Raw genomic sequence first — 27737 nt, 5'->3', positions numbered from 1 at the left:
AGTTGACCATTTAAAGGCAGAAATTTGAGATTGTGCCAGGAAAATCAAGAATTCAGACGGTCACAGATCACTGTTTCGATCGGATTTCTTTGCAAATAGGCTTGTTTTGTTCTATCAGTTCTATTAGTAAACTGTAAACAGAGTTTTCCATCTTGACATTCATTCTCTACGGGTGTGTGTTGCTTCTACCAAAACGTGGACGGTCTTGTTTTGATCAGTAGACTGTCTGGTTCCAGAATATGTCATAATTGTCAATATTTTCTGAGATGTTGTATTCCTACCATGTATCCCCCCAATCCCCAATTTCAGAATGAGGAGGGGGCATAAATGCGGGGGTTTATAAAAACATTTCACATCAGAGAATGCTTCGTTAGAAATGTTAGAAAGCTGAGAGTCAACACAACAGTGAAGAGTACACATGGGATTAAAGAGAAGCACATGGATTTGGTTCCCTTTTAAGGGGAGCTTAAGGGGTTACATTTTGTTAAACAAAACAATTCCATGATTTCCTTTTTATCTCCAATTGTTTATTTGTTCTATGCTTTAATTTCAGAGTACATTGAGACATTAAACTGCTTACATTTCAATAAAAAAATGAAAAATTGAGGTGTTCTAAAACGTTTGACCGGTAGTGTAAAACGTGGGTTTTCCAACAGTAGCTTGAGTGTCTCTGTGGAGAGCTCCCAAAACATGTTGCTGAAACTCTGAGCCAACTTCTGATCATCCTGTCACAGAGGGTAGGACTGGGCCTTTTTAGATAGTTAGGATCAGTTAGGATTACATAGCTACAGAATAGTACTCTGTAGAACCGGTCTATCCCATAGAAACCAGTCCAATAACAGGGAGACTCCCTTCCTGGTTTCTGAATGAATGACGGCTGTGGGAAAGGGAGATGGAAAAGGCTTAGAGGATGCATGGTTGAAAGGTGCGAGGAAATTGCTAAATGAAGCACGAAAAGAAAGTCTGGCACCTAATCCTAATATTAGTCGCAAAATGTCTCCTGTGGAAGAAGGATATGATTTATGCACTAAGCGGATTTTGGCAATCCATTGGTTAATTGAGACTACTGAACCCATTGCAGGAGTTTAAACTATCATAGTATATAGCAATCATAGCCCTGTACAGATGTCGATGGAAGGCAAGATAAAAGAGGTGTTTCGACTGGTTGAGCAGACTGCATCGTAAGAGACATTACAGTTAAAAGAGGCAGTTTTTCCTCACCTATTGGGTGGTGAGAAAGAACCAACTGAACAAGAACAATCCAATGACATTGAAGATAAGCTGCACTAACAGGACAACTATGGGATGGAAATGATACTTCTGCAATAGCGGCAGTCACCATTGATTTGAAACAACACCAGGAAGTGTTATGAACTCAAAGATGGACCACACATAGAGATGCAAGAAGGAATTATTATAAGGGGTATCAGTAAAGTCTGGTAATCATAGATAAGTTCACTAAATGGACTGAAGTTTTCCATACCAAAACAAATCCAGCAATAGCTGTTGCTAGAGTATTAGCAGATAAAATCATAGCTCTGTGAGGAACACCACTCTCTATTGATTCAGACCAAGGAACCCACTTTACAGAGGGTAGTGAAAAATGTGTGTCACGTCCAATATGTGGTTTAGTAGAAAGAATTAACAAAACAATAACAGAGAGCATAACAAACATTATGCAGCAGGGGGGAGTGGATTGATATCATTCAATAAGTATTAATACATCTCAGAGCAACCCCCTCCAAAGATACAGGAATTAGTCCTAAAATTAATGACAGGAAGGGTAGTGAGCCACCTCTCAATCCACAAGATATGGGCTGTATAGTTCGATCATTTAATCCCTCCAGCAGAGACAGGCATTTATTTGTTTTAGATAAAGGCTGGGATAATCCAGACCAATCCTTACAACTGCAATAATGAACACATTGATAAAGTTATCATTGAGGACAAATAATTAAAAGCACATAATTTAAGTTGCGTACTTTTAATTAGCAATTAAGTTTAAGTTTTACATTCATCCCCTGAAGTCAATTAAGTCATCCCTCCTTTCAGTCTAGGTTTAAATTTCTTCATTTAACCTATCTAGCTGGAGCTGTGCCTAGATCCTACTTAGAGCCATTAATATGCACAGTGGCATTAGCACAATAATGACAACTGAAAGACCCTTTTAAGCAAATTTGGTACATCTTAATTTCACAGTCTCTGCGGTGGAAAGTGGCACGCTGTCAAGGCGTCCTGCTTCCCAGTGTCACTCTCGTGCACGAACGGCGCTCAGGAAATGTCACAGCCTTCACTGTGCTTGCGACGCATTACAATTCCCATTATTTGTGTAAATAACAACAGAAGGCTTTAAGACTAAATCAAATGCTCTAACGCAATAAAGAGTCGAGGTACTGCTTCCAGAATGTCTTGAATGTAAAGATACTGTACAGACATATCGAGTTTGTCATTCAAATCACAAACTATTATCGTCATGCCGGGGAAATATATCATGACTTTGACTTTCTGGATATTGTGTATTTTGGATATCAAATTGGATAACCGATGTAGGACTGGCCATCGACCCCAATGTATAAAAACTTGCTTGCTAAACTGGATTGTCTGCCGAGTGTTTTACCCGGGAACCCGAGCAGTGGCCCGAACGAGATTACGGTTACAAGAACACACCTATTTTATATACCTGACGTTTTTGTCCGTATTTTTAAAAACATCCCACACAGCACAACTTATACTCCATAACACACTGCATTAATACATCAGGTGTCGTTGAATCATGTGACATCATCAATAGCGTTCAATAGTATGTAACATTTGCCTTTCACGAGACACTCCTTCCCTCAGGAAATGACATTTGTTACCTGCCCGTATTATTCGCCCGTCTTGCTTTGTGTCGTTGTAATATTTATTAGCATTCTCATATTACTATCAATAGAAGCCATAGGAGTCAACAGTCACATCAAAATAAAGATGAAGTGTTGGAGTCCCATGTGCTATCTCTCAAAAACAGGAGAACTCTGACATTTTTCCCTCAGCTCTAAGCTACAGGAGGAAAATGTCAACCATGGCAGGAGCAATTTAATTTTAAAAGATTTAATAAGAAATCCCCCTGAACTACAGGTACCAATTCCAGCTCTTTCGATTTGAATCTGTGCATATGGATTTATATCTAAATAGATACATACAAAACATACATACTTTGTGCCAGTCTGGATTTGCTTCAAATGATGTACCTCTCCCACATTCGTATATAACATTGTATTGTAGACACAACATACAACACTTCATGATACTTTTGATGTATATATAATCTGCCATCTTTTCAAAGCAACATATACAGAAAAATAATTTCCTTACCATGTCTGTGCTATTATGCAACAAAATACACCTGTCATTTTGCCAGAGGGATTTGCTGATTGACAGGTATGCAGTAGTGCTACACAACATCTTCCCTGAGATGGTTGATATGTGTGTGATCATATTTAAAGCTCTTGAGAAAGTGGACACACTCCCTTCAGATTCCATGGGCTGTGTCCGAAACTACGTTCTGTGTATTTAGTTTATTTCAATATACTGAAACCAGGAGCTAGTTTCCACAGTCTGATAGTTGAAATAGAAACCTTTAATCGATGTTAAGTGGTCCAGATAATTGTGACCTTCTGAAATGCAATTTTAACCATCATCCATACTGTACGTATAAGACACATCTACACAATACATATGTACCATGCACTGAGAAATTATTTATAACGTGCTGGTTTTGCCAGGGCTGTCAGATCAAGCATGATTTTCCTACGGGATGATTTTGATTTCTCTCTCAGAACTGCTGACTTACAAAAATGCTGTTTGGCTGTTTTTTGACAGCAGAAGTTAAATTGTAAACACTTTGCTCCCTTTGCAGTGTTTTTTTTTTTTTTTTACATCTTAAAGATATTTGAAAGTAATGGAAAAATCTTTCAGACTTTATGTAACTCAATCACATAAAACTCGATGTAAAACCGCGGGTTACCTCTTGCCAAATATGTGTTTTGTCCACATAAGAATAATCTAAAAGTACGTTTCACTCGGGTCATGCTATTAATTGCTATTCTCACGTCGTGCAAACACACAATGACGACAATAACTCAGAGTAGCGGGTACAAAAATAAAAGCAGTGAAACTAAAACAAAGGAATACCAAAAAAAGAGTGTATCATTATAAATGGATGTGCGCACAATAATTAATTTGGAAACTTTTTTCTTTCATCAAAGAGTTCATAGTGTGGGAGATTTTACAGACTCAGCAATCTTTGAATGCAGCATGTTTTGATGTCTTCAAAGGCTTAATGCAGACCAACACAAATACCTAGTGTACATTGCTTTAAATAGTCCTCTTATTGACTGCAGGAAAAAAAAATTGCTTGATCATGATATTCATAACTAAGTCAGGGTCATGTGCACAAGTTATTTTTTATTTAAGCAACAAATATCCTTTTAATAATAATGGCCCTCGGGAAAGAAGAATAAAGTGTTTTAAAGTGTGCGCTCTGGTCTGCAAAGGTGCCTGACCTACACAACACACCAATGTTATTACATGATATTGTTTTAAGAAAGAGTTGCCATCAACAAATTAAAAATAAACCTCAAGAGTTGTGCGGCTTTAAATCCAAACCAAAGCAAATTCAGTTTCTGTCCTTCTGAGATGGATTTCAATTAAATATCCATGTGACCCATAATTATGGCTGCCTTTGTATATATTTAGCAGTAAATTGTTTACTCTACTGTTAATTTGGAGGAATATTGTGATTTATTTTGCATCGCCAGCCACAGCCCAAGGTTAATATATCCAGTGAAAATGAACAGGAGAAGCTGCATCTGTTTCCGATAGACAAAACAGCAAGAGGGACACCAAACACAAGGCATTGCAACAGAAGGGAGGGCTGGCTTTGTGAGATGAATATTTGAGTAAGCAATAAAAGCCACAGAGTGTAGGTGTAGAAGGGAAGAAAATAATGTAATAATGCTGCGCTTAATTAAGTAGATTGCCTCAACATTTGACCTGCAACATTTTCCTGAAAAGAGAAAAACAGCACTATTACTCTCTGAAAATGTGAAATCAGACAGACTGAACTTAAAACTCACAAATGTACCGAAGCACCAGTTCTTTTAGAATAATTGTCACTTTTTTTTTAATGCAAATACCTTTACCTTGTTATCGGAATGTTTTACTTGGGAAAAGAAAAGAAAAGGTCGCCGAAATGTTCTTCAAAATGGTGAGGATGGGATCATAAGTACTAACCTGAGATCATCCCTAAATTTTCTGAACTTCTTTACCGTGCCGGCACTGGCATTTAAATGTCCCAAATAATATCCCCTCTTACCATTAAAAGCCAAAACATAAATAAATGCATTTTACCCTTTAACCCTGCTAACTACACATGAATGTCACACTGCATATTCTTTGCTCTGCTTCCTCAGGATGTATCTGCTGTCTAAAAATCGAGTTCAGCTTTTCTATCCTGCAAACTGTTACCACCAGCACTGCAAAACGTGGCTGTGCGTTTGCTGGGAGGGAAGGTTTTTTTCTGGCGACACACTGATAGTCTCCTGACCGCGGTTTTCTGAATCTTCCCCCAAACGGCGTCTCGGCAGATTGGAGAAATGTGAATTCATGAAGAGAAGTCAAGTGAACAAATAAACGTGATAAACTCCATTTGGCAATCAAAAGAGTTGTTGTGTTGGAGATCGAACCCACATCCCAGCACCACGGCTCCTGTTGCGATTTGTCTCAAAGCATGTTCTCGTTATCACATTAGTGCTCGACTTGGCACGGGTCCAGTGGGTAAAACGGCTATTCTTTATTCATCTTCGCTTGAACTGATCAATCTAGGTTCACTGGAGTCCGGTGAGACCCGGTGCAATTTGGATGAAGTGATTGTTTCATAAGAAAGCAGAAGGTCGACTTTGTGCTTCTGCGAAGGTAGTCTGAACAACACACAAAAGGGAAAAGATCACACGAATTCCCTCACCACCGTGATGGTGTTTGGCGTTTAAATGGATAGCAGAATGTTCTCGTCAACAGCCGAAGCTCTGTTGAACTGACAGGTGTATTATTCTCGAAGCTCTATTGTCCCCGAGCAAATGAAAAACCTTTTGCATGAGTCAATTATATGCAATGTTCTAGCAAAAACAACCTACACTTGTATTTGATTACAGAGAATAAATATATATGTGCCTCTTTGTTTTTTGCAGAATCTCAACAGCCTTGTAAATGTGAGCATCTTTACATCAATTTTTTACCAAAGGCCACACGATTAACTATTTAGAAATGCTACCATTATTTAATCTAGTGCCATTTTGACCCTGTATTACATATAAAATACAACATGTTATATGGTCCCTGTTTACCCAATTCTTCCAGATGATTATAATAATATATCTGATCAAACGGATATTTAATTCTGCATGACGTACTATTTGACGGTTAGATATATAATTGTTTTCATTGGGATATGGCATTGTTGTTCCAAAGCCTTCATACATTCTTCACAAGATCTTCAGACCATTTACAACCTATTAAGCAATCATTAACAGAGAGATGCTTCCTCCGACAGCACAGAATATTTTAGTGTAAACAAGCATTGCTGTAAAGTATGTCAGAGCTCTGGGTAAAGGGCAAACGTGGCACTAATATAGAATCAAAGCGAATACTTAATCCTTGTGCGGTTAATATAGAATCAAAGTGAATACTAAATCCGGTTACAGTGTAGTTAATTCACGTATTTTGGCATAATTCACATTCACAACTACACACATAGCTTTGCATTATCCATCATTATTTAAAAATTAATCATCTGTTTTGAGGTCAAGGAAACCCTTTCGATTAAGTTGCTAGTGTCGCTAACATGGAGGTGGATTTGTATAACTTTGTATCGTTGGGGGCTCAACATTTCACAAACATTATCTAACTCTGAAAATGCTAATTTATTTATAACCGTCTCTTTTCAAAATTAATAATAATTAAAACAACAACAAGCGCAGGAGGCTAACTGTTTAATTGTATATACTATCATTCAAACAGAACACTTGAATGATGCATGAACATCAGAACAGAATGATGCATGTCACTGTTTTACATGGGTAAGTTAATTATAATTGTGATAAACTGGGACCAATTCAGGGCCAAAACGTTTCTTTGGGGGTATCCAGTCAGATAAAGAAAACAAAACTTTCAACTACCAAGTATTGAAACCCTGGTGTTCTAGAAGTTCTAGAATGTAGAGACTTGATCAGACACACAATAATGATATTATTAAAAATATTGACAAAAAGAAGAAGAGAAAGACGCAGAAGAAGAAAGAGAATCAATTAGACCCATCGTGAGGATAAAATAACTGTAATGCACATTCAATGTATTCTCCTTTTCCCAGCGTACAGACCCTCATTGATATCGGTTTGCTGTTATTTTGTCTAAAGGAGAATATCCAACGTCTCCAGTTTGCCGGTGTCCTATCGCACCCTGTTATAAAGATTGTCCTCTGTGACAACAAGGAAGGATGTACACTTTTTACATGCTTAAACGGGCTCAGCAACTAGATGGATGGGGGGGAGATAATGATATATGTCCCTATTCACTAAGGGACCATATGCAAGCATCATTTTTTATTACTGGAATACCACAAGATTCCAAGGACAGCTACTGCGATGACTTCTAATTTCTCTCTCTCTCTCTCTTTTTAAAACTGCTTCAGAGAATAATTAGATGAAAGCAGAGACATAAATGCAATTGTCTTTGAAGACAGATTTCAACAATTCTTTGACTGTGTAACTGGCACATATACTCAGATTCACCCTTTATGTCTCGTTGTAAAAAAGGGAAAGAAATACAGGAGGAGAAACTGGCATTCCTCCCGTGTCTGTACAGCTGAGGAGGTGCAGTCAAACAGTTGTCCAGACTCTCGCTGTAATCAGATCGGCACATAATCAAGCTAAAAACCTTAACTCACATAACTACATTTATACTAAATGAAGTCACATTTACACCAGGTAAAAAATAATAATCTGAAAGTCACTGTTTTCAGCAGCAAATGTGGCCTAAATAAAAGATGTAGGTTAACTATATATTCATGAAATCTAATTAATTGTCATTGTTATACACTGTGAATAACATAACTTCAAATGCATAGAGTTAAGTTCCTTCCTGTTTGCTTTCTTTTTTTTCCTTTGCAAAGCCCATCGTTCATTGTTATTGGCTTAAGGCAACCAAGTATCTCGATAACCTTGAGCCCTAAATCATTCCAACATGTTCTTTGCATTCACTGGCTAATCCCACTTACAATCACACTCTTGTTTAATCTCACTACACATAGCTAGGGCGCTGGACCTGTCTTGGACTGAGCAGTGTGCTGACGATCAGGTAAGGACTGAAAACGCAATATATCATCAGCTGTTACTCAGTCAAACAGTTATATACATATATATAACCATGTGAGTTTTTATCGACCTCGCATATCAAGATTTTGTCTTCAAAAATCAACCGTAATTAAAAAAGCAAAACAGACACACAAACAGAGTTATATTTATTGATGTACTTCTTTATTTTTACTCAGAGTAGTTCATGCACGCTTCAGAGTGGCGCATTGGGGTAAATGTGCCGAGTGCGGCTGTGCCACCTCTGCCGGGGGGACATTTGTTAATTACCGCTACATAATGCCATTTTGTGTAGTTCAATATTTGAACCTGTTTGCAGTTTTTACTGGAACTTCAAACACAAATGTGTATTTGCTCATTGTTCCCGCGTATCCTGTTCTTATTTGATAGTGTCATTTATAGCAGTTGCAGCCCCTTTATCAGCGGGTTGAATGCCCAGTGTCCATATTTTTCACCGTGGCCAAACTGCGGGCAAACTGCCTTCTGCAAAGTAAATTAATTACACTGGCAATTTGCCCACAGAGTTAAATTGGGCTCCATGTCTTGCATTACATTTCGTAGAGCTTGTTGTTGACTAGACTTCTCCATATGGTTTAAGTCATTTTCTGCCTCACTAATTTTGCCCTGTGCATTTCCACTACACCACAGAACATGTTGATTAAAGAATCTACAATTGTCTCTGTGATGTGGACATTTTCTCCATTTAATAGAATTTGACTCTGTTTTGTTAAATGTTAATTGTCCCTAAATGTTCTCCTTACATAAAATAATTACTTCTTAATATATCTTTCTTCAGTCTAGAGATCATTTGAATTTTCTTCCAACAGTAAGTCTTTCATTTTTTTGTTTAATTTAAAAAAATGAATTACCAATTGAATTTAATTAAATGAGCCTTAATTAAGGGTGTCATGTCACATTTAGCAGAAATCGTCCTTTCCAAGACCAACAATTGGTTCCAGCTTTACAGTGACTTCTTTGTATAATGTTGCATCTAATTCAACCATTGGTGATTCAGCACACTTTTAAAAATAAAATAAATATCTTTAATATATATATATGCTGTTATTCAGAAAAAAACTACATTTTATATCTATAAAATTGTGCAGGACAAACGCAGTAACTGCACCAAAGGATCGATAAGTCAAAACGTCTAGGAGGCAATAAATTTTTGTACTGTAAAATCAGGCATCACTATACTGACCGTACAGTTGCTTTTTAATCAAAAAGACATTCCAAAAGGTGACTGAAATTATAGAACTCACCACTGAGGCAAACATCTCTCTAATAAAAGCCTAAGTTATTATTACAAAACATATTACAGATACAAGTTTTTAAAAAACTCATTAAAAGTAACCTTGCCAGTCCATAAGTTATTCAAGATTGTCTTATTCTCCACAGCATAACTCATTTATCTGTAGATTGTTCATACAAACTCTAACTGAGGTAAAGCTACTCTTAATGAATATCATAGTGAGAAATTAACTCATACCTAATTATATTCAAGCCCTTTCCATTTTTTAAGTGTAGTTATTTTACTTTATCAACTAAAACGCTCTAGTTCAGTGGTTCTCAAACCTGTCCTGGAGTACCCCCTACCCTGCTAGTTTTTGTTCCAACTAGCTACCAATTACTTAATTGAACCCTTAATTGAACTAATAATTTACTAAATCAGAGCCTTTTATTTATTTTAACAGTAGGTGTTTTAAGTTAAGTATAAAATTGTATAAGGAAATTATTAAGGAGGCAACTTTTTATCAGTTACACAATTTAAAGAGTCAAATGTAATCAAATTACTTAAATTAAGGCTTCAATTAAGTAAATGAGAGCTCGGTTGGAACAAAAACCAGCAGGGCAGGTGGTAATCCAGCACAGCTTTGAGAACCACTGGTCTAGTTTACTGTTTAATCAGACATATTGACTGTATACATGGCACACTGTTTCTAACTAAACTCATCCAAAAAGTGTTGAAAAAACAAACACAATTGTTATAATAAGTGTTTTGGTAAATTATTGTATTTCCTCTCAGCCTCTGAATCGTATTGCAGGCAGAAGAGCACACCGCAGGACTATAAAAACGAAAGCGGTGCAGGCCGGCACATCTGCATGAATGCACACACTAAGTGAAAACTAGAAGCATGTGACAGTATCTAATCATGCTTTTTATCATTCCTGTGACAATGAGGCGCACCTATTCTATCTTTATTCCCACAAATAAAACCAGCTGTTGTCGTCGGCTTATAATGAGAGTACTAAAAATAAAAATGCAAATGATGTTTTTCGAAAAACCTGATGTGGAGCTTTAAATTCTGCACATGCAAGCCCTGTAAGAGGCTGCGGGAGGAACAGTCTTTCCTCTCACACGTCTTTTCAGCACGAGACGGTTGGCCTTTTCCGATTGTTTATTTTTTCCCCCCATAATCAGACTGAGGGTTAGACCAACTCAAACCTGTGACCCACCCGCCAATCGCAAAGTCTGAAGTTCTTACCTATCCAGTATTGATTTATAAATAGTAGAAAGTGGGTTCTAACAATAAATTATATTGTTTAAGGGTACAGATCTGACTTTATCAATGTTTTATTTGCTTATGCCCTAAGTAACCCGACTCAACTTGGCTCTTGTCCTTTCTATGATACTGTTATCCTACATGTTAACACTGCTTTGTGTGGTGAAGTTTAGGATATGCTAATTTTAATTCATAGCATATATACAGCTCTGGAAAAAAATTAGATTTCTGAACATGGAGTGGTCTCTTAATTTTTTTCCAGAGCTGTATATCTAACATCTCTGAGTTTAAAAGAAGAGCGTAGCCTTAATAAGCATCATCAGTGTGCCTTTCAAAATAAACGAGACAATAACCAATTCAAACCCTTGTGCAAGCAGGTGTTACAGTCAGTACATGACAACAATTTGTTACACAATAAGAAACACCTGTGTGAGGAAGGATGATATAATGACTGCTCATTCGCCCGTGGTAGAACAGGGCTGCGGTCTGGAGAGGGCAGATGTTACCAGTTGTTAAATACTGGTTTCTGAGTCCGTGGGCAAATTTAAATGCCACATAACTTACCAGTTCAGTTTCATTCTTTCCTTTTCAAATGCCCTACATCAGACAAGGCTACATATCTCTTATAAAACTATATTTGTATCTTTGTAGCTTGTGGATTCATTATTGTATCTGGTGAGTATTTTCAGCTGCAACAGGGAAAAATACATACTTGTCATCTTTCCTCGCTGCAAGGCTTTTTTGTGTTTTTTTTTCTGTGCTGAAACCAGGTTATGTTTGAAAAAGAATAAATGAAATGAGCTTTTAAGATGTAAGTGGAATTTGGGCTCATAGGCATACAGTGCTCACCACCAGGTTAAGAGGCTAAGTTTACACACTTGCTTTCTCCTAATCAGACAACAACAGAAATAAGTGGTAAAGTGTCACTTGAATGTAGGGTTGGGAATGTAGGAGTGGCTATAGGCAGTTCAATTGTTTAATTTTCATTTTTAAGCAGTTTACTGTGGCAGAAATAAAAAAAAAGAAAAGTCTACAGCCCTCAATCTGTTTATAGCCTGAAATCTATGAAAAAAATTCTGTGATATAAAATATTTGCTTAAAGTAAGTGTAGACTGTAGAATTGGCATTAGTGACGTGTATAGGCTGTCTCTCAATGTTGCCTCCATTCCATACACCAGGCAGTCTAATTAATCCAGTGTACAGCACTTCTCGCAATCCATGCCACATCCTCCGATACGTCAGACTGCACATCAATCCCAGCACTCACACGTCACATAATTACAAACATACACAATAACTAGAGAGATCCATGTCAACTTAGTAAGATTTGCAGACCAAAAAACAAAGACGAGAGCAAAACAAATGCGTAACAGGTGATAACAAATTAGGATGAAGAGGGCTGAATTATAATTTCAATATAATGCCTTGTTTTTCATAAACATTCACTTTAAAAGTGCGGTTTTGTATTTGATGGCAAGCAATCACTGCCCACACAAAGCCAATCTGTTACATCAACTACAACAACAACAATAATAAGTATAATTATGACGATAATAATAATAAGAAGAAGTATAATTAAAACCAACAATAACTAGCCGACTTTGAATGGAGGAGAATACAGTCCATATACCTATAGTTACATGTTCATATGTTCTCCTTATATTGACAATTCACATTTGCGATGTATGCAAATGTATGGTTTGAGCGCTGTGATGTATAAATGCATGAGTGTGGTGATTTAGATTATTCAGATCTTGGGAAGTATGGAGTCATAAATGCCACCTTGGGGATTTCGGGGCTGATGCACATAAAAGACATTTGAGGGGTGTAAATATTAAAACAAGACTTGAATTTGAATTTACAGCGGCTTACATCAGCGTACTGGCATGTGTTTTAAGGCAAGCGATCAGAAAGTTACACAGTCATATCACAGAGATGTTAGCTTACACAACAAACAAGGGTAAAGGCATTTGCATAATAAATGAATACAGATAATTACAACACACTAGCGGTGTGTCTTGCAGTTTGCCACCAAAGTGATTTAAATATCTCTTGTAAAATGTATATCACTAAGACATCCCTGCCTAGGGGGGGACTGAGGTTAAATAGGGTTGTAAACAGCCACCACTTCAAAATGTTACGTGTTTTTACCAATCAGGCAGTGACATAATCTACTAAGCCTACTGTCACATCCGTGTTGTGCTCCGTACACCGGCGTCCTAACTGATACCTGTGGCAGATTCAACAGATCTTTGAAAAGATCCACCGGTACAGAATATTAAACACCTCGCCGCTCAAGAGAGATAGCTCTCCGTCTCTCTTTGTAGTTCACATGTTCCTGCTGGTTCATTTTAAATACAACCGCTAAAGGGAGGCTGTCTCAGATCCCAGACAGACAGCTGGCATGTTTAAATCAGTGGACCTCAATGCCCCTCTCAGGGTTTTAAAGATGTGCTCAACTGTAGGACAAGTGACACTATGAATTATTTTAGAATAACTCTTCAAAAAGAACTTCTAATAACTGTGATCCCATATGATGTATTATTATTTATATTATTATTATTATTATTATTATTATTATTATTATTATTATTATTATTATTATTATTATTGTTAATTTCTCCTGCAGCTGCTATTCAATTCAAGTCTTCAAAATCATGAAAGGCATCGACCACATCAAACCAGAGGAGCTTTTCCAGATCAGCAGGGACACACGGACCCGGGGACACAAATGGAAATTGGGCTTCAAGGCATTCAAGACAGAAAACAGGAGACACTTCTTCACACAGAGAGGCGTCACAATCTGAACAAACTCCCCAGCGATGTGGCTGAAGAGACAATTTGGGAACATTTAAAAATAGACTGGATAGGATCCTTGGATCACTTATTAATGGACACCAAACGAGCACGATGGGTTGAATGGCCTCCTCTCGATTGGAAACTTTCTTGTGTTCTTAATCATCATTTGCGACGGACCGAGATGAGATGCAGACCACCTTTTCCCGGACCTTTGTCGGCAGACACACAATGCTGTAACTAGTGCCGACACTGAGTGCAAAGGATGTCGCAGCATCACCCTGGTCTGTTGTCGCTCAAGACTTGATGCGGAATTAAAATTGCTCCTAACTTGATCTAGTGCAAAGTATGTGCAACATAAAAGGTGCACAACTGTTCCAAAGACTGCCTATGAGCCATTATAAAGCCAAGGTGCAGTGGAACCGGTGTTTAACAAGCTCTGAACAATGTAGAGTCACACTGCATATTCACTTTAATTGTGAAATTGCTTTTTGGAATCATACAGTACTTGGATAAGAGCCCAGAGTTTTTTCCCCACATGTATGTTTGTTACTGAAATCCTGTCGTTCTTCCAGGTGATACAAGACATATTTTGGTTTGTTTGTTCGTGGTAGTAATTTAGTGGGTACAGTTAATGATGTCACTCACAGATTGTAATCTGTTTTCCAAATACAAATATTTCAGTGAATTCCCATATTGTAATAACAATGGGGCTGTTTTATCATTGTCACAGTGATGTAATGCCTCATCTAAAACCAGTCTAATCCCATAATACATTGGATACAATAACAAAAATGATTACAAAGGGATTACAATATTGTGGTCTGTTTTAAACACTTTCTTCTTTAGCAAAGAAATATGGGACATCATACCTTGAACAAAATAAATTAAAACAATAAATGTAATTTCAAGCATTTAAAATTGAATGACTATAATAACCTCTCCCTACTTTACTTTTAAAAGGCAATCACAATGCCGGTGGACTCTGCCCATCCTATAAACTCAGATGAAGGTGCATTATGAGTTGATATTTAAAATCAATCCTTGGCATACTTGCACAGAAAATAAATTAATAGCCAAACGTCGACTTTGCACTCCTTTCATTATCTCTCTAATTCTGTATCCCACCATAAACACATGAAGAGGCACAATAAAAGTTAATGACTCCTTTATTATTGGAGGTTCGGCAACAAGAGCCCTGCAATCTTCCCGGCTTTCTTTTCCTGTAATGTATCGGAGCATATTTACCTTCATTAAATTGATTTCCCATCTAGTATACAGTAGTAAAAACATCACATTTGGTTTCCCTTACCACTCATAAGACTTATCAAAATCAAATTCTGTGCGATTCAGCTTTATTGCTGCAACACTCACTGTTCGCAGTGAACGATACGGCAAGGAGGTAACACAGCAACCATAACCAGGCTGATAGGATACTTGAGCTCTTAATAGCATGTTTTTGCTTCCGTCACATGACAGCCACTCTCGCTGTTGTGTAAGATTACTAGTATTATCTGAAGAGCATCTTATGAAACATCTGTTTGGTGTCTTACTATAAACGTATAACAAAATAGAGCCTGCACAGACAACAAAACACACAATTATACAATAATAATATAAACGTTGAGCTTCCCACACCAAAACCCTCCATTCATGTCTCTATGAAGTACTGTAGTAACAGCCGTCATATTAGCAGTGTATCAAAAGACAACGCTTTTATACACTGGACCTCTATCCCAGCCACAAATTACAATTTGTTAAAAAAATTATGTTAGATAGAGTATCCAGCTAATAAAATGTAATGGGCCACGTTGGCAGTGCCGGATTAAAATTGAAATCTGAACTCGCCCGCCAATCATAAATTACAGGGCTGGGGCCAGATGAGACGAGAAGCTTCTGGCAAAGAAAATTAAACTCATCAGGTGCTAGGTTGGAAATTATCATGTGGATGGTTGGTCAGCGTTTTGATTAATTCCGTGGCCAAGTTATCCATAAAAAAAGTAACAGTTGAAGCCAAATAATCCTCACCGCTGGGATGCACGGCCAAAGAGCTCTACTCTACTCACAAATGGAAATTGGGCTTCAAGGCATTCAAAACGGAAAACAGGAGACACTTCTTCACACAGAGAGGTGTCACAATCTGAACAAACTCCCCAGTGAAAATGTGGAAACATTTAATGTCAGACTGGATAGGATCCTTGGATCACTCCGTTATTAATGGACACCAAACGAGCACGATGGGTTGAATGGCCTCCTCTCGTTGGTAAACTTTCTTATGTTCTTATGTACTCTCCTGTCATCTGAACACAGCGCCCAGTTCCCATCCAAGTGTCAATGCCGTTTATCAAACTCCAGGCTCTTACATGTGTTGGTTGCTAAATAAAGGCTTGGCAACCCTTCCAAACAGCTGGTGGTGTCTAATTGCAGATTTGGTGACCCCAAGATGTAACTAACATCTGTTATTCTCCAACTGTGGCCCTTGGACTCTTCTTTGCCTCCCAAACCATCTCTGTGTGGGGGCAAGATGGACTTGGGTCCTCTACCAGGCAGATGAACCACTGTTCCACTGGTTTTTAAGTTCTTAATTATTGCCCTAACAGTGGCTATTGTTTTGCACCCATTGCCTAATTTATGAAGGTCAACAACTATTGGTCTCTTTGATTTGTGAGTTCTTTGCCTTTCCTTATGGTGATGGATGACAAACGGATGTGTGTCACCTCATTTTTATACCCCCAGTGAAACGGGAAGCCATGGACATCCACAATACAGTTTATTTAAAAAGTAGAAGTTTACTGCAGTGCAGATATAATATGGTTTCATTTTATTTAGAAGAAACTTAGGGGTGCCAATAATTTTGACACCTGTCTTTTTCAGATAACAAAATAGTTAAAAATAAACGTTTTCCCTATTATTTTATACAATTGCTCAGTTTTCCCACCTTTTTTTTTTAAATATAGCTTTAACTGTGTTGTTTATTTTATACAGCCTTTCTTGCTCAGCTTTATCAAGGATGCCAATCTGGTGACTGTATAAATATATATAAAACACACAAAAACCCTGCAATACAGTTTAGAGAATAGGGAGATATCAATCTGGCAATCTAGGGGAATCTTAAAATGATCAACCGTCCGCAGGAGTCCAGCACAGCCATGTTTTTAAATGCAGTCACCATGAAATTGTATTCCAATAAGCAGATCGCACTGCATGGAGAAATATGATTTTATAGGGCCAAATGAGCATGAAAAATGTTTATGTATGTGTAACGTGGTGCACCATCTGGAAATTGAAAACCACTGACTTCAGTTGTCAGCAGGATTTTTCTTCACCAGGAGAAGTAAGTGGCAGAATGACATGTAAGTGAAAGGTTTTTTGAAGAGTTTGTCACGGCGATGTCTGGAGAAGCTCATTGATTTCTTTAGATTGGGAGATTTAGTGTCATGCTCTGTGGAAAGCAGGTGATCTGGGGTAATTTAATCACAGAGAAATCTAAACACAATAATAGGAAATTCAATGGAAATCATCTGGGGTAAAGAATTAAGGGCAAGTCACTCAGGACCCTATTTCACTGATGTCAGTACCGACTCCAAACTCAACTGAAAATCTGTGGGAAAAGTGGTGTTTGAGACACTTTGCAAGCAGCAATAATTCTGAGATAGAGGTTAAAAACCAAACATTAGATGCTTGCAAATAATCAATTAGTACACCAAACTGCATCAGAGAAAATAAGAAAACATTTCAGAGGGAACCTGAACCAATGAAAATGGCGTAGATGGTTATATCGACTCAATTAATTAATTAATTAATCAATTAATGTATTGATCTAGACCCTTGGGCAAACAATAAAAACAACCAACCAAATAAGCCTATTGTGTAAATATTACAGCATTTAAATCAAAAACAGTAATGGTAAAAGTACAGATAAAGATTTGTTGTATATACTTCAGCTACAAAAAGCATTTAAAAACCCAGCCTAGAATAATTCTAAGTGAACGACAGACAGGTGTGTCAGACAGGTAACCCTGGCTGCTCGGCCGGTTGTGTCCCGCTCCCTGAGGAATCCCCGTCGCAGTCAGTTACGGCTTGACGCAGACTCGAGCGGCCGGCGACGGGACCAGGCGGCCCAATCTGCGCTCAGATGAGAGGCTCTCCGCAGTTCAGTGGCTCGGGAATATGAAGCACACTTTGTGGAGATTTGATTCAGGTATTCAAAAGCCCGACTGCATAACGTTAACCCAGACATCTACTCGAGGCTCAGCATGAAGATACAAATGGATGTCAAGTGCAGGGACAGTACAGAGGAGGCCCTGCTTCACAAAAACAAATGTGTGGAACAAACCACCTACGTCGTGGGAGCGGATTTCATCGGTTCTCCTGTAAAGCAGCTTGATAAGGCCTTTAATGAAATACCTTTCCGACAGCCGAACAAGCCATTTTGTTTTCTTCTAATAATGTTATATATTAGCTCATACATTTTGAAATGTGGCACTGTTAAGGCAAGCGAAATGAAAAGGAAAATGGATTATTACCCTTGTTACATTAGAGTCATATATAATAACATGCAAACACAAAAAAGATAACCGTTCAAGCGCAATGCTTCGGTTTGCATATATTTGCTGAGCAACATGAAGGAACGTCTATAACTCAAGCATTTTGTTTCCTTATGGTTCAGGACTATAGTGATTCAACCACATAACCCATTGTTCTGAAAATACATTTATTTCATTAAAACAACATAATACATAAAAACTATCGATCCAATACAACTGTACAAGTTTCTGTCAGATTTATGCACCGTTATATCAGCCGATTTCACTATCAATCTTCATTCTAGTTTCATTTGGACAGGAGACATACTAAAATAAACACAGAAAGACATTTAAAGTAACAATACTTCAGTAATTCAGTGCTTGTTATAAACTATGTAGATCTTTTCACGTGTTAAAGATGAAACCATGAATGTTTGTGTACTGCACTTTTAAGCACACTGCTCATATGTTTTCATACAAGTTTTATATCTTCACATCTTCAAATGCAGTATTGCTGTGTTTCATATCAGGTACCTGCAATCGATGCCGAGACAGAGGAGTCAAAGCTAACATCTCTCTACCCTCTGTCTCCCAGTCACCTTAGCTATTACTAAGCCTTAGCTATTGCATGGATTTTAATCAGTGTCAATATTAGATGCAAGCCCTGGTGGAGGGAAAACAATATATATTATTCCATTGTGCCACCCAGCCTCCTGAAGCAATATCATTTTTATCCTGCACCGACTTCAACAACTGCTCTAATCAGTCTTGCAGCTACACCACTGAAGATTACCTGACAATGGCACTGGTCCTTTCTCTCGTCTTAATAGAAATCAATATCAGCACACTGCCGTATTGGCACAAATGATGAAAAGACCAGAAAGCATGAAATTACAGATAAGGGAGCCCGTATTTAAGTTACACGAATTGAAGGCAATGGCTCTAAAGTCCTCTCTTGGATTAAGTATTTTAAGTTGTCGTGCCACCGCAGTCATACATATTGTAGAGCAGTATTAAGAGAGAAAAAGCCTTGGCAAAAACCTTTTCTACGCTGATCATTGATATATATAAGTGACTCTCAGCCTTCAACTGCTTTTCTAAGTTTTATTGGGAAGACTTGCTAAGTTGCTATGGTTGATGTTTTGTTACAGCACTTCAGATAAACAATTTTGTAAACCCTGGGAGGAAAATAATAACTTATTAATAATTGTGCAGGTCAAAAAAATGATTTCTTAAGCTATATCATCACCTTTCGTGCGATATAGCATTTTTATATTAATGTCTTTATTGGAATTAACACTGAATACACAAGAGGGCCTTTTTTTTTGGTTTTTGCTGAACCATTTCGGATCTCTATTGCACCCAGGAAGCACTGCAGCAAAACCAGAAGATCATAAAAATGCAATAAAACACAACAGGACCATAACTCAACACTGAGGACACTCATAAGTCATTTCCTTCCCCTTCGTCTTTGAGGGTGTGCGTCTCTGTTTGTGCGAGACATGGTCTGATGCAGTTAACGACCACCCCTATGCTCACATAAACTTTCTTTACCGTATCTGGGAGTGCATCCAGTCTGCAACAGATACAAACAGGGGCCGCTGACTATAAAGTTCTCTCGATACAAGCCCGCCCAACTGACCGAGTCGTTCTCCTGAACCCTGGACTGAGGTAACTCTGTTAGCTAGACGGGTAACTCTGCTCTCCTGGGGGCAAGTCTGCTACCGTCTTCTCTTCAGGTGAGGAGAAATATAGACTGTGAGGCATAACTTCTATATTGTACAAAGCCTGGCAGCCGTATCGAATAAAATTCAACACTCGGATCACCCTTAACTTCTGTGTAAAGAGCGAACTAAATACTGAACCATTACAAAACAAAACAAATAAACATTTTAAAGACTCATGAACTGCAGCTGTTGTTTTTCTCTCCTATACTTTCAATCCACATTTTGACCAGATCTATATATTTATTTATACGTATATAGATGTTTCCACTTGCTTAAATGATCATTTCTAAACCATAATTTGTTCATTCTCTCATTGTCTGATAAATTTCCTTCAATTAACTACTGGGAGTTAAAGAGTTTATTAAACTATTACTATTATGTTATTAAACCATATGACATTCAACATAATGTTCGCAATGTAAACATATATATAAGAATATCGTTTAATAATACATTTCCATATTGATGCAGACACGTTCCTTCCGAGACGAGCGTGAGAGCCCAGGATTGTAACAGCAGGAGTGTGCGATATTATATCATCATTGCTAACCTGGGAATTCGAAGATTAAAAATGATTTAAATCTCATTTGTTCTCCTCCTCGAGGGGGATGAAATGTATGCCTTGCTTTCTTTACTTTCATTTCAGTGAACAAACGGCGGAGGAATGTGAAATTACATAATCAAACGCAACACAAATCCATATTAACATGTTATGTGATACTCATATTAAAAACTGAAGACACAGCCAGGAGAGGCCACGGTGACCCATCTATCGACTGGGAAATGAAGATTAACTCTTGGAACAATTGTACAGGTTCTCCCCGGCGACAATTTAAATTAGCTTCGTTAAATAACACGAATACAAACACCCAGCGCGGCTTGAAAACGTGATCCAAATCAGGTACACAGATGTGTGGAGATCCAACAACAACTCTAAGAAGGAGAATGCCATGTCACGCTGATTTACATAGGTTAGCTTTTAAGGTGAAGTATTTTGGAGCTGTCCATTGTTTAGAAGATATACAGAGGGTGTCGGGACACATACATTAACTCCACAATGCTGGCCTTTTTCAGGTTGAGATGAGGTGTCACCCTGTTGCTGACTAATTCAATACTTGGTCAACTGCATATCCATTCATGTCAACAAAGCATTGTTGAGGATGGAAGTGGCTGGCGAACATATTTCCACTCTAGGACAAGTGTCCAAAATAGAAAATAGTAACGCCGCAAAAAAGAGCTCTGAGATGATTCCCAGTGAAGCCAACTGGACGCAGTCAAACAATGTGTCAGAGAAATGCCTCTCATGGTAGTAATTAAGTGTAAATGTATAGAGGCACTGAATTAAACACCATAAAGCAAAGACTGAAGTATTTTGTATACAGCTGTCAGTGTGATTCATAAGATTAAACCTCTACACAATACAAGGCACTCTAATGAACATTGATGCTCATTCAGTCATTATTAGCTGTTTCTGTCATTAGCCTCTTACCGTCAACGCAAGCAGGCCGTGCTCTGGTCGTCCCCGCGATCTGTCCTTTTTTACACGCACATCGTGCCGTTTGCCTGGCTATGGTCCTCCGCGGTTGACTGCTGTCCCTGTCCAGAGTGACGATTTCGCACGTGCCAGCGGCTAGTTGACCTGAAAAAGGAAACGGGGACAGGTGTCCGTGTCAGTGCGTGCGTCATGGGCAAGCGATGGCTGCAGAAAAGAGTCACAGACTTAGAAATACGAAGTCAAAATACATGTACATGAATAGGAGGAATAGAACTGGAAGAAGTAACACATGAGAAAGACCTAGGAGTCTATGTGGACTGTACAATGCGCTAGTTAGAGCTCATCTGGATACTGTGTACAGTTCTGGGCTCCACACTTCAAGAAAGATATCGCTGCTCTAGAGACAGTTCAGAGGAGAGCAACCAGCCTTATTCCAGGTCCAAGGGAATGTCCTACTGAGAGACTGAGGGACCTGAACCTTTTCACCCTGGAACAGAGGAGACTACATGGGGACTTGATTCAAGTCTTCAAAATCATGAAAGGCATCGACCACATCAAACCAGAGGAGCTTTTCCAGATCAGCAGGGACACACGCACCCGGGGACACAAATGGAAATTGGGCTTCAAGGCATTCAAGACAGAAAACAGGAGACACTTCTTCACACAGAGAGGCGTCACAATCTGAACAAACTCCCCAGCGATGTGGCTGAATAGACAATTGGGGAACATTTTAAAATACACTGGATAGGATCCTTGGATCACTTAGTTAATAATGGACACCAAACGAGCACGATGGGGCGAATGGCCTCCTTTCGATTGGACACTTTCTTATGTTCTACCTGGGAATGTTCAATAATAAGGTTCCCTTCAGAAATGTCTGCACAAATGGGTTGAGTTTATGTGTTTTTTTAATCTGTGTTAAGTCTGCTTTCTGAAGCTGTTACTGAAATGTCACAAAGGGATCTGGATGTCAAGAGGCAATCTCACCGGTTTCCTCTGCATTAATTCACATTATCTTGTTATGAAATATACATTATTCAGTTCAATACACCTCTCGTATGGCTCTTACTGTTACTGTTAAACTCACACATCATCAGTCAACTGATACAGAAAATTATCTGAAATGATTGCATTACACTGAATGTAAGATATAAATCTTAATGCTGTCTGATTTATCTTGTTAATTAATTAATGCTGCCTTCCTAAAAATAGAATTAAAATATATCTGTATTAGATAAATGACTTCAGAATAAAAATATACAAATAGTGCTTAATATAGCATTTTAAAGACCTGTACATGAATATTTTCAAAGAGCAAAACCAGTTACAACAAAGCAATGCTGATTGTGATTCGTTTACACAACATTTGATGTGTGTTGTTCCTGAGACAGGGATGATGACAGTTCGGCCGTGTAAGTTTGGGATTGTTACCACTTGAATTGGTTTACATTTCAATATCCAAGCCTCAGTGTGTTCATCTATTGAGGATCAAAGAATAAGTGGAGGCTTTTCTAATTCAAAACATACTGCAGTCCCCCGCAACATGCACAATGAATAGGATTCAACAACAACAAAAACAGACAAGGCAGGGGGGGGCGCGGGAAGGTAAGTAATGTATTACCATGTTTAATGTATCCCTAAAAACAATGAAAAAATTGGCAGGGTGTTAACGAATGTTACAGAAACTAATTATTAAAAACAACAACAACAACAGCAAACCCTTTACTTGAGTTTAAAGTCATATCTTCTGCCGTCCAAAGAGAAAATCTGCCTTTCTAATACCCTAGACCCTCTGGGCACGAACACAAGGACAGCAAGTAAAATTAGAAATCCCTTAGACTCAATAATATGTAAATTTGTCATGAGATATGCCTTTCTAATTACAAGACCTAGTTATGCTGTGTGTTAATCATATACAACTATTCTGCTCCACTTACAAAGCTAAAGTTTGCGAGGCGTATTACGGGGTATATCTCAGATTTTACATCCGTAGAATATCCTCCACACCTTGCTGATGTTTAATTTCACTGACGTATCAATAATATCTATTCCTGAATTAATATTAACATATTTGCAGTCAGGCTTTCAGCCGTAACAAGAGCTATGCATTCCTGTCAGTCAAACCCCAGGTCCTGAAGAGAAAATGGCACCATACCAGAGATTCCCAGAGACAGGATAGGCATGACCAAGGAAAGACAGTATGAAACTAATATCTACTAATATTCAAGTGAGATATGCTCTGTTATTGCACCAGACACTGGCAAAAAAAGATCTTGAAACGCTTGTCATATTCGCTTGTGACACACAAATATATTTCTGACACACATTTCAGTAACAGTGCCGAAACGTGGTTTATGAACAACCCTTCCCTTTATAGTTTTGTACTTGTTCCCTTTACTTCGGAAGCATTCCTCAGAAACCGCCTGCAGCCTCCAAACAACACGTCTGAAGGCAGATAAACCCGCTTCCATGGCCCTGATTTTCATATCCTAGTATATCAACCGATGCAATGTTTCATGGAATGGCAAGCTGGATGAAATAACCACTTTACTATCCTTTAATGTATGAGAAATATGTAAATGATTTGAGAATGTAGTTATTGTAAGAAAAACCTGTTCTGTGAGCTGGAAGACTGATGTGTCCAAGTACCTGAACCCACCTCCCGAAGTGTCTCGAGAAATGTGTCAGCATGTGGTTCAGATAAGGGAGGTACGGAAGCCTTATCAGACAATCCCCATTCTTTCTGAGTTTTTGTTATCCCCAATCGCTTTGTACTTGCCATCCAGTCTTTCATGCGTTGCTTTGGCCTACTATTTTACTTTCCACTTCTCAGGATATTGGATGGCATTTGGCGTGCACTTCTATATGACCGGGATACAAAATAAATACAAAATCTGTTTTTCCACGGGAACACAGCTCCAAGTACATTTTAAACCTGAACTGAAACTTGAGTGCTGTGATATGAAATGCTATCTGCACATGAACTGTAGATATCATAACACTGTTTGTAATTTTGAAATATTTCAGTGCATTGTATTTATTTTTATTGGAACCTGCAAGGTAGCTTATATCTATTATGAATGTAAGAGAGAAACCCCCAGCAGGAGAAAGCAGTTTAATTTTAATAATGGGTTATTGCATGAGAAGGAGATTAGTCGCCTCAATAAGTGCTGTTGTGTTATTGTGTTCTGTAAAAGCTCGGTATACTGTAGGTTAGGAAGCTCGACAAGTAAGTCTATTTTCACATGTGTGGTTGCCAAAGACGTGTGTTTACAACGGCAGTGTGTTTTATCAAAAATGTTCTAAGTAATAATTGATAACCAGGTAGTAAAAAGACAGGTTTGTATGATTTACAACCCGGCAGGTAGCTAGGTTTGTGAGATTGTGTACACATATGTATATATATATATAAACATGAACATTATGATGGAGATATGAGAGAGAGCACATGCATTTGCAGCATTCAGACTGCTATATAATTTAGAGTATTTATTATCCCAGGAAACCCAAAGACACTCCACACTGAGTCTAAACTTGCACTGTTTCACTACTTAAATACTTCTGAAAGTAAAACATTATAGCTTTGTGGGCCCAAGGGAGACAAGTCTGTGTCTTCTGTTGCTAAGCAAAGTATTGCCATTTATCTCCAACCTTAGCTGCATATAAGCAATAATCACTACTGCCTGAAATATATTGGAATGAAAGTACATGAGACCATTCATGGCGCTTCATCAGCATGCAGGAGGCAAACCGAGTGACTGCAGTGATTGAATACAGACTCAAACTACTGGCTTTAATCTCCATCTCATTCATTCGTCCTTTGCTTTGGCACAGCTGTATGATAAACACACTGACATCCTTTCTCACTCACCCATCAGTCCAATTTCACAAATACTGGATCTGAGCTCCTCACTCAAAGCGATCTCCCGAGCCAGTGCATCATCGTGGCTTGTTTTTGGAGACATTCGGGTGACGGTATGATACTGCTTAGCCCCCACGACCACCGCGTCGAGAGCTGAGAGGCGTTAAACCCAACCTTTCACCTCCACAGTACAGCCCCGGACAAAAGCAGTAACGTTTAACCGAAATTAAATTATAAAGAAGGGCACAGAATATTAATGCCAGCCTCAGGCATTCTAGCACTCATGAAAGTAGATTTTATATTAAAGGAAGAGCATTATACAGTATACAAGACAGCACCCAAAGACACCATACAGCCATAAATATAAATAGAACAAGGCACCTTTTCTGTTGTGATTATGACAGTTTATAATGATGACTCTTAATGCGCAGTAATCAAATAAACTCCTCAGGTTCTCCTGGGAATCAAGTGATCTCGTGACCGACATCTTTGTTTAAAGACAGCCAAGATATTCAATACATAAACGTTTGAGCAAAATCCTAAATTATAAGTGACAACGGGGAAGGAATATTCTACCGCGTTGCTCTTCTGAATCACGGAGGGATTCTCTGCCTTGTGACCTCATATAGAATAACAACAGAAAAAGGAGGAAGAGAGAGGTAGCTGAATTATGATCCCGCTCAGCACCAAAACAGGCAATTCTTTCCAATTCATCATGCTCATGTTTTTTAAAGAGCGGGTTATTAAAAAATTATCCTGCGAGCTAAAAGCTGGTTCTGTGTGAGTGTCCTCTCTGACCTGATCTCCTCTGCTCGGACGTATTGCACACAAACACGTCTTAGTTTCTGACCTAATCTATGAGTTCAAGTTTGCTAAATAATAATAACAACAACAATAATAATAATAATAATAATAATAATTGTGATGATGATTGTATTTTGTGTTCCATCATTAGTGCAATTATCTCCTTAATAAGGAAACAGGCAATCAAGAATTCTGATTAAATATGCTTAAATTCAATGAACCAGCAAGAACCTCAATTAAGACAGAATATGAACTTGTACAATTACAAAAGTGAGCTCCGGTTTTAGGTTTACCCAGAATGCTTTAAAAGCTATTTTTATCCTTTCTGGCGCTTCTTAAGAGTTATTATGATAAAGACACCATTATATGCGTTTATACTCTGTGCTCTTAGACATGCTTTGATGTTACAGAGGCAACAGAAACCATTATGAACACCTGATTAATATCCAACCCAAACACAATTAACACTGTCTCCCAAATGTCACTGTCTCCCTGGCTCACACGATTACAGATACGTGTCCGAACACACTATAACTTTAACACCCAGGATCATACAGACATTAGATGATGCTGTTGATTATTATTATAAGAAGTAACTATTATTATTATTATTATTATTATTATTATTATTATTATTATTATTATTATTATGAGGAGGAGCACTTGATTTGGTCACTTTTACTCGGTACACACATGACAGTAACAACAGCTCAGAATACAGATGTTTGCTGAGGGCAGATATGGAGGCTTTTGTGTTGAATTTTCTTATGCTACACATCGATAGGCAAGTCTTTGCTTATCGCTACTTTGGAAAATAGATATTGCTCTACTATACCTTATTCTCAGTAGATGGCAGTGTGACCAGATAGTAAAGAATCACTATTTTAGGTCTAGAGACACATTTGTCCTTATTTCTTTTAGGCTGAATTGCATGTCATTTTGTTGTAAATTCATATTTTACTCGTTTTACTCTGGTCTAATGTTCAGAAGATGTATGCCTTTCAACACAGACAGTGCAGATGAATCCAATTCCCAAATTCCCATGGTTTATAAAATAAGTATTAGCACAAACATGACTTTCCAATTAGATCTGATTGCTGTGGTGTGATGGTAGAAAGTGGGCCACTATTTAGTTATTCTGCTGACATTTTTATTTTATTTTATTTTATTCTCAGCTGCTCAGACAAGTAAAGGGTAGGTTTTCCCCAACAAAGACACTCTGTCCATTCTTGAGAGACTTTGGTTTACCAAAGTGACAGCTTGTGTCAGCCAGAAAACATATTCCCTGGTTACTGACTGACATTTATGGAAGAATTCAGAATAGCTCTCAAATAGCAGAAATGCATCAAAAATTTGCAGACAGAACCTCCTTACTACAAAAGAATAAAACAGTAATATAGTCTCGTTTATATATGACCAATTTGCAGATAGCAAATAAATCCCCTTCCCACGGGCAAATAAACTGCGGATTACTAAGAGCTGAATTGAGTGAATCGAGCACCAAAAGTAATGTTTTATATAGAGAGTTACAAATAACCACTAGATATGTTTAAACCGGAAAATACTTTTTTTTCAGCCCAAAATAAAATAACAAAATTATCTGATATGAATGCCAATG

General features: G+C 38.0%; 1 protein-coding gene across 3 annotated transcripts in view; it reads right to left on the bottom strand.

Annotated features, from left to right (window-relative positions):
• LOC136771849 (chemokine-like protein TAFA-5) overlaps positions 1-27737 on the bottom strand; it is a 96428-nt gene that overhangs the window by 14617 nt on the left and 54074 nt on the right. For all 3 annotated transcript variants that reach the window (XR_010822381.1, XR_010822382.1, XM_066724391.1), the window contains exon 2: positions 21448-21597. Coding sequence is in view for 1 of the 3 variants with exons in the window: in XM_066724391.1 (XP_066580488.1) it covers positions 21448-21597 (150 nt within the window). In the remaining 2 variants the exon portion in view is untranslated. The remainder of the gene's footprint in view (positions 1-21447; positions 21598-27737) is intronic.

Source organism: Amia ocellicauda, chromosome 15 (assembly GCF_036373705.1).
Source record: "Amia ocellicauda isolate fAmiCal2 chromosome 15, fAmiCal2.hap1, whole genome shotgun sequence".
Lineage (NCBI taxonomy): Eukaryota > Metazoa > Chordata > Actinopteri > Amiiformes > Amiidae > Amia > Amia ocellicauda.
Note: the sequence above shows the minus strand (reverse complement) of the source record. Positions and strands in the feature narration are given on the sequence as shown.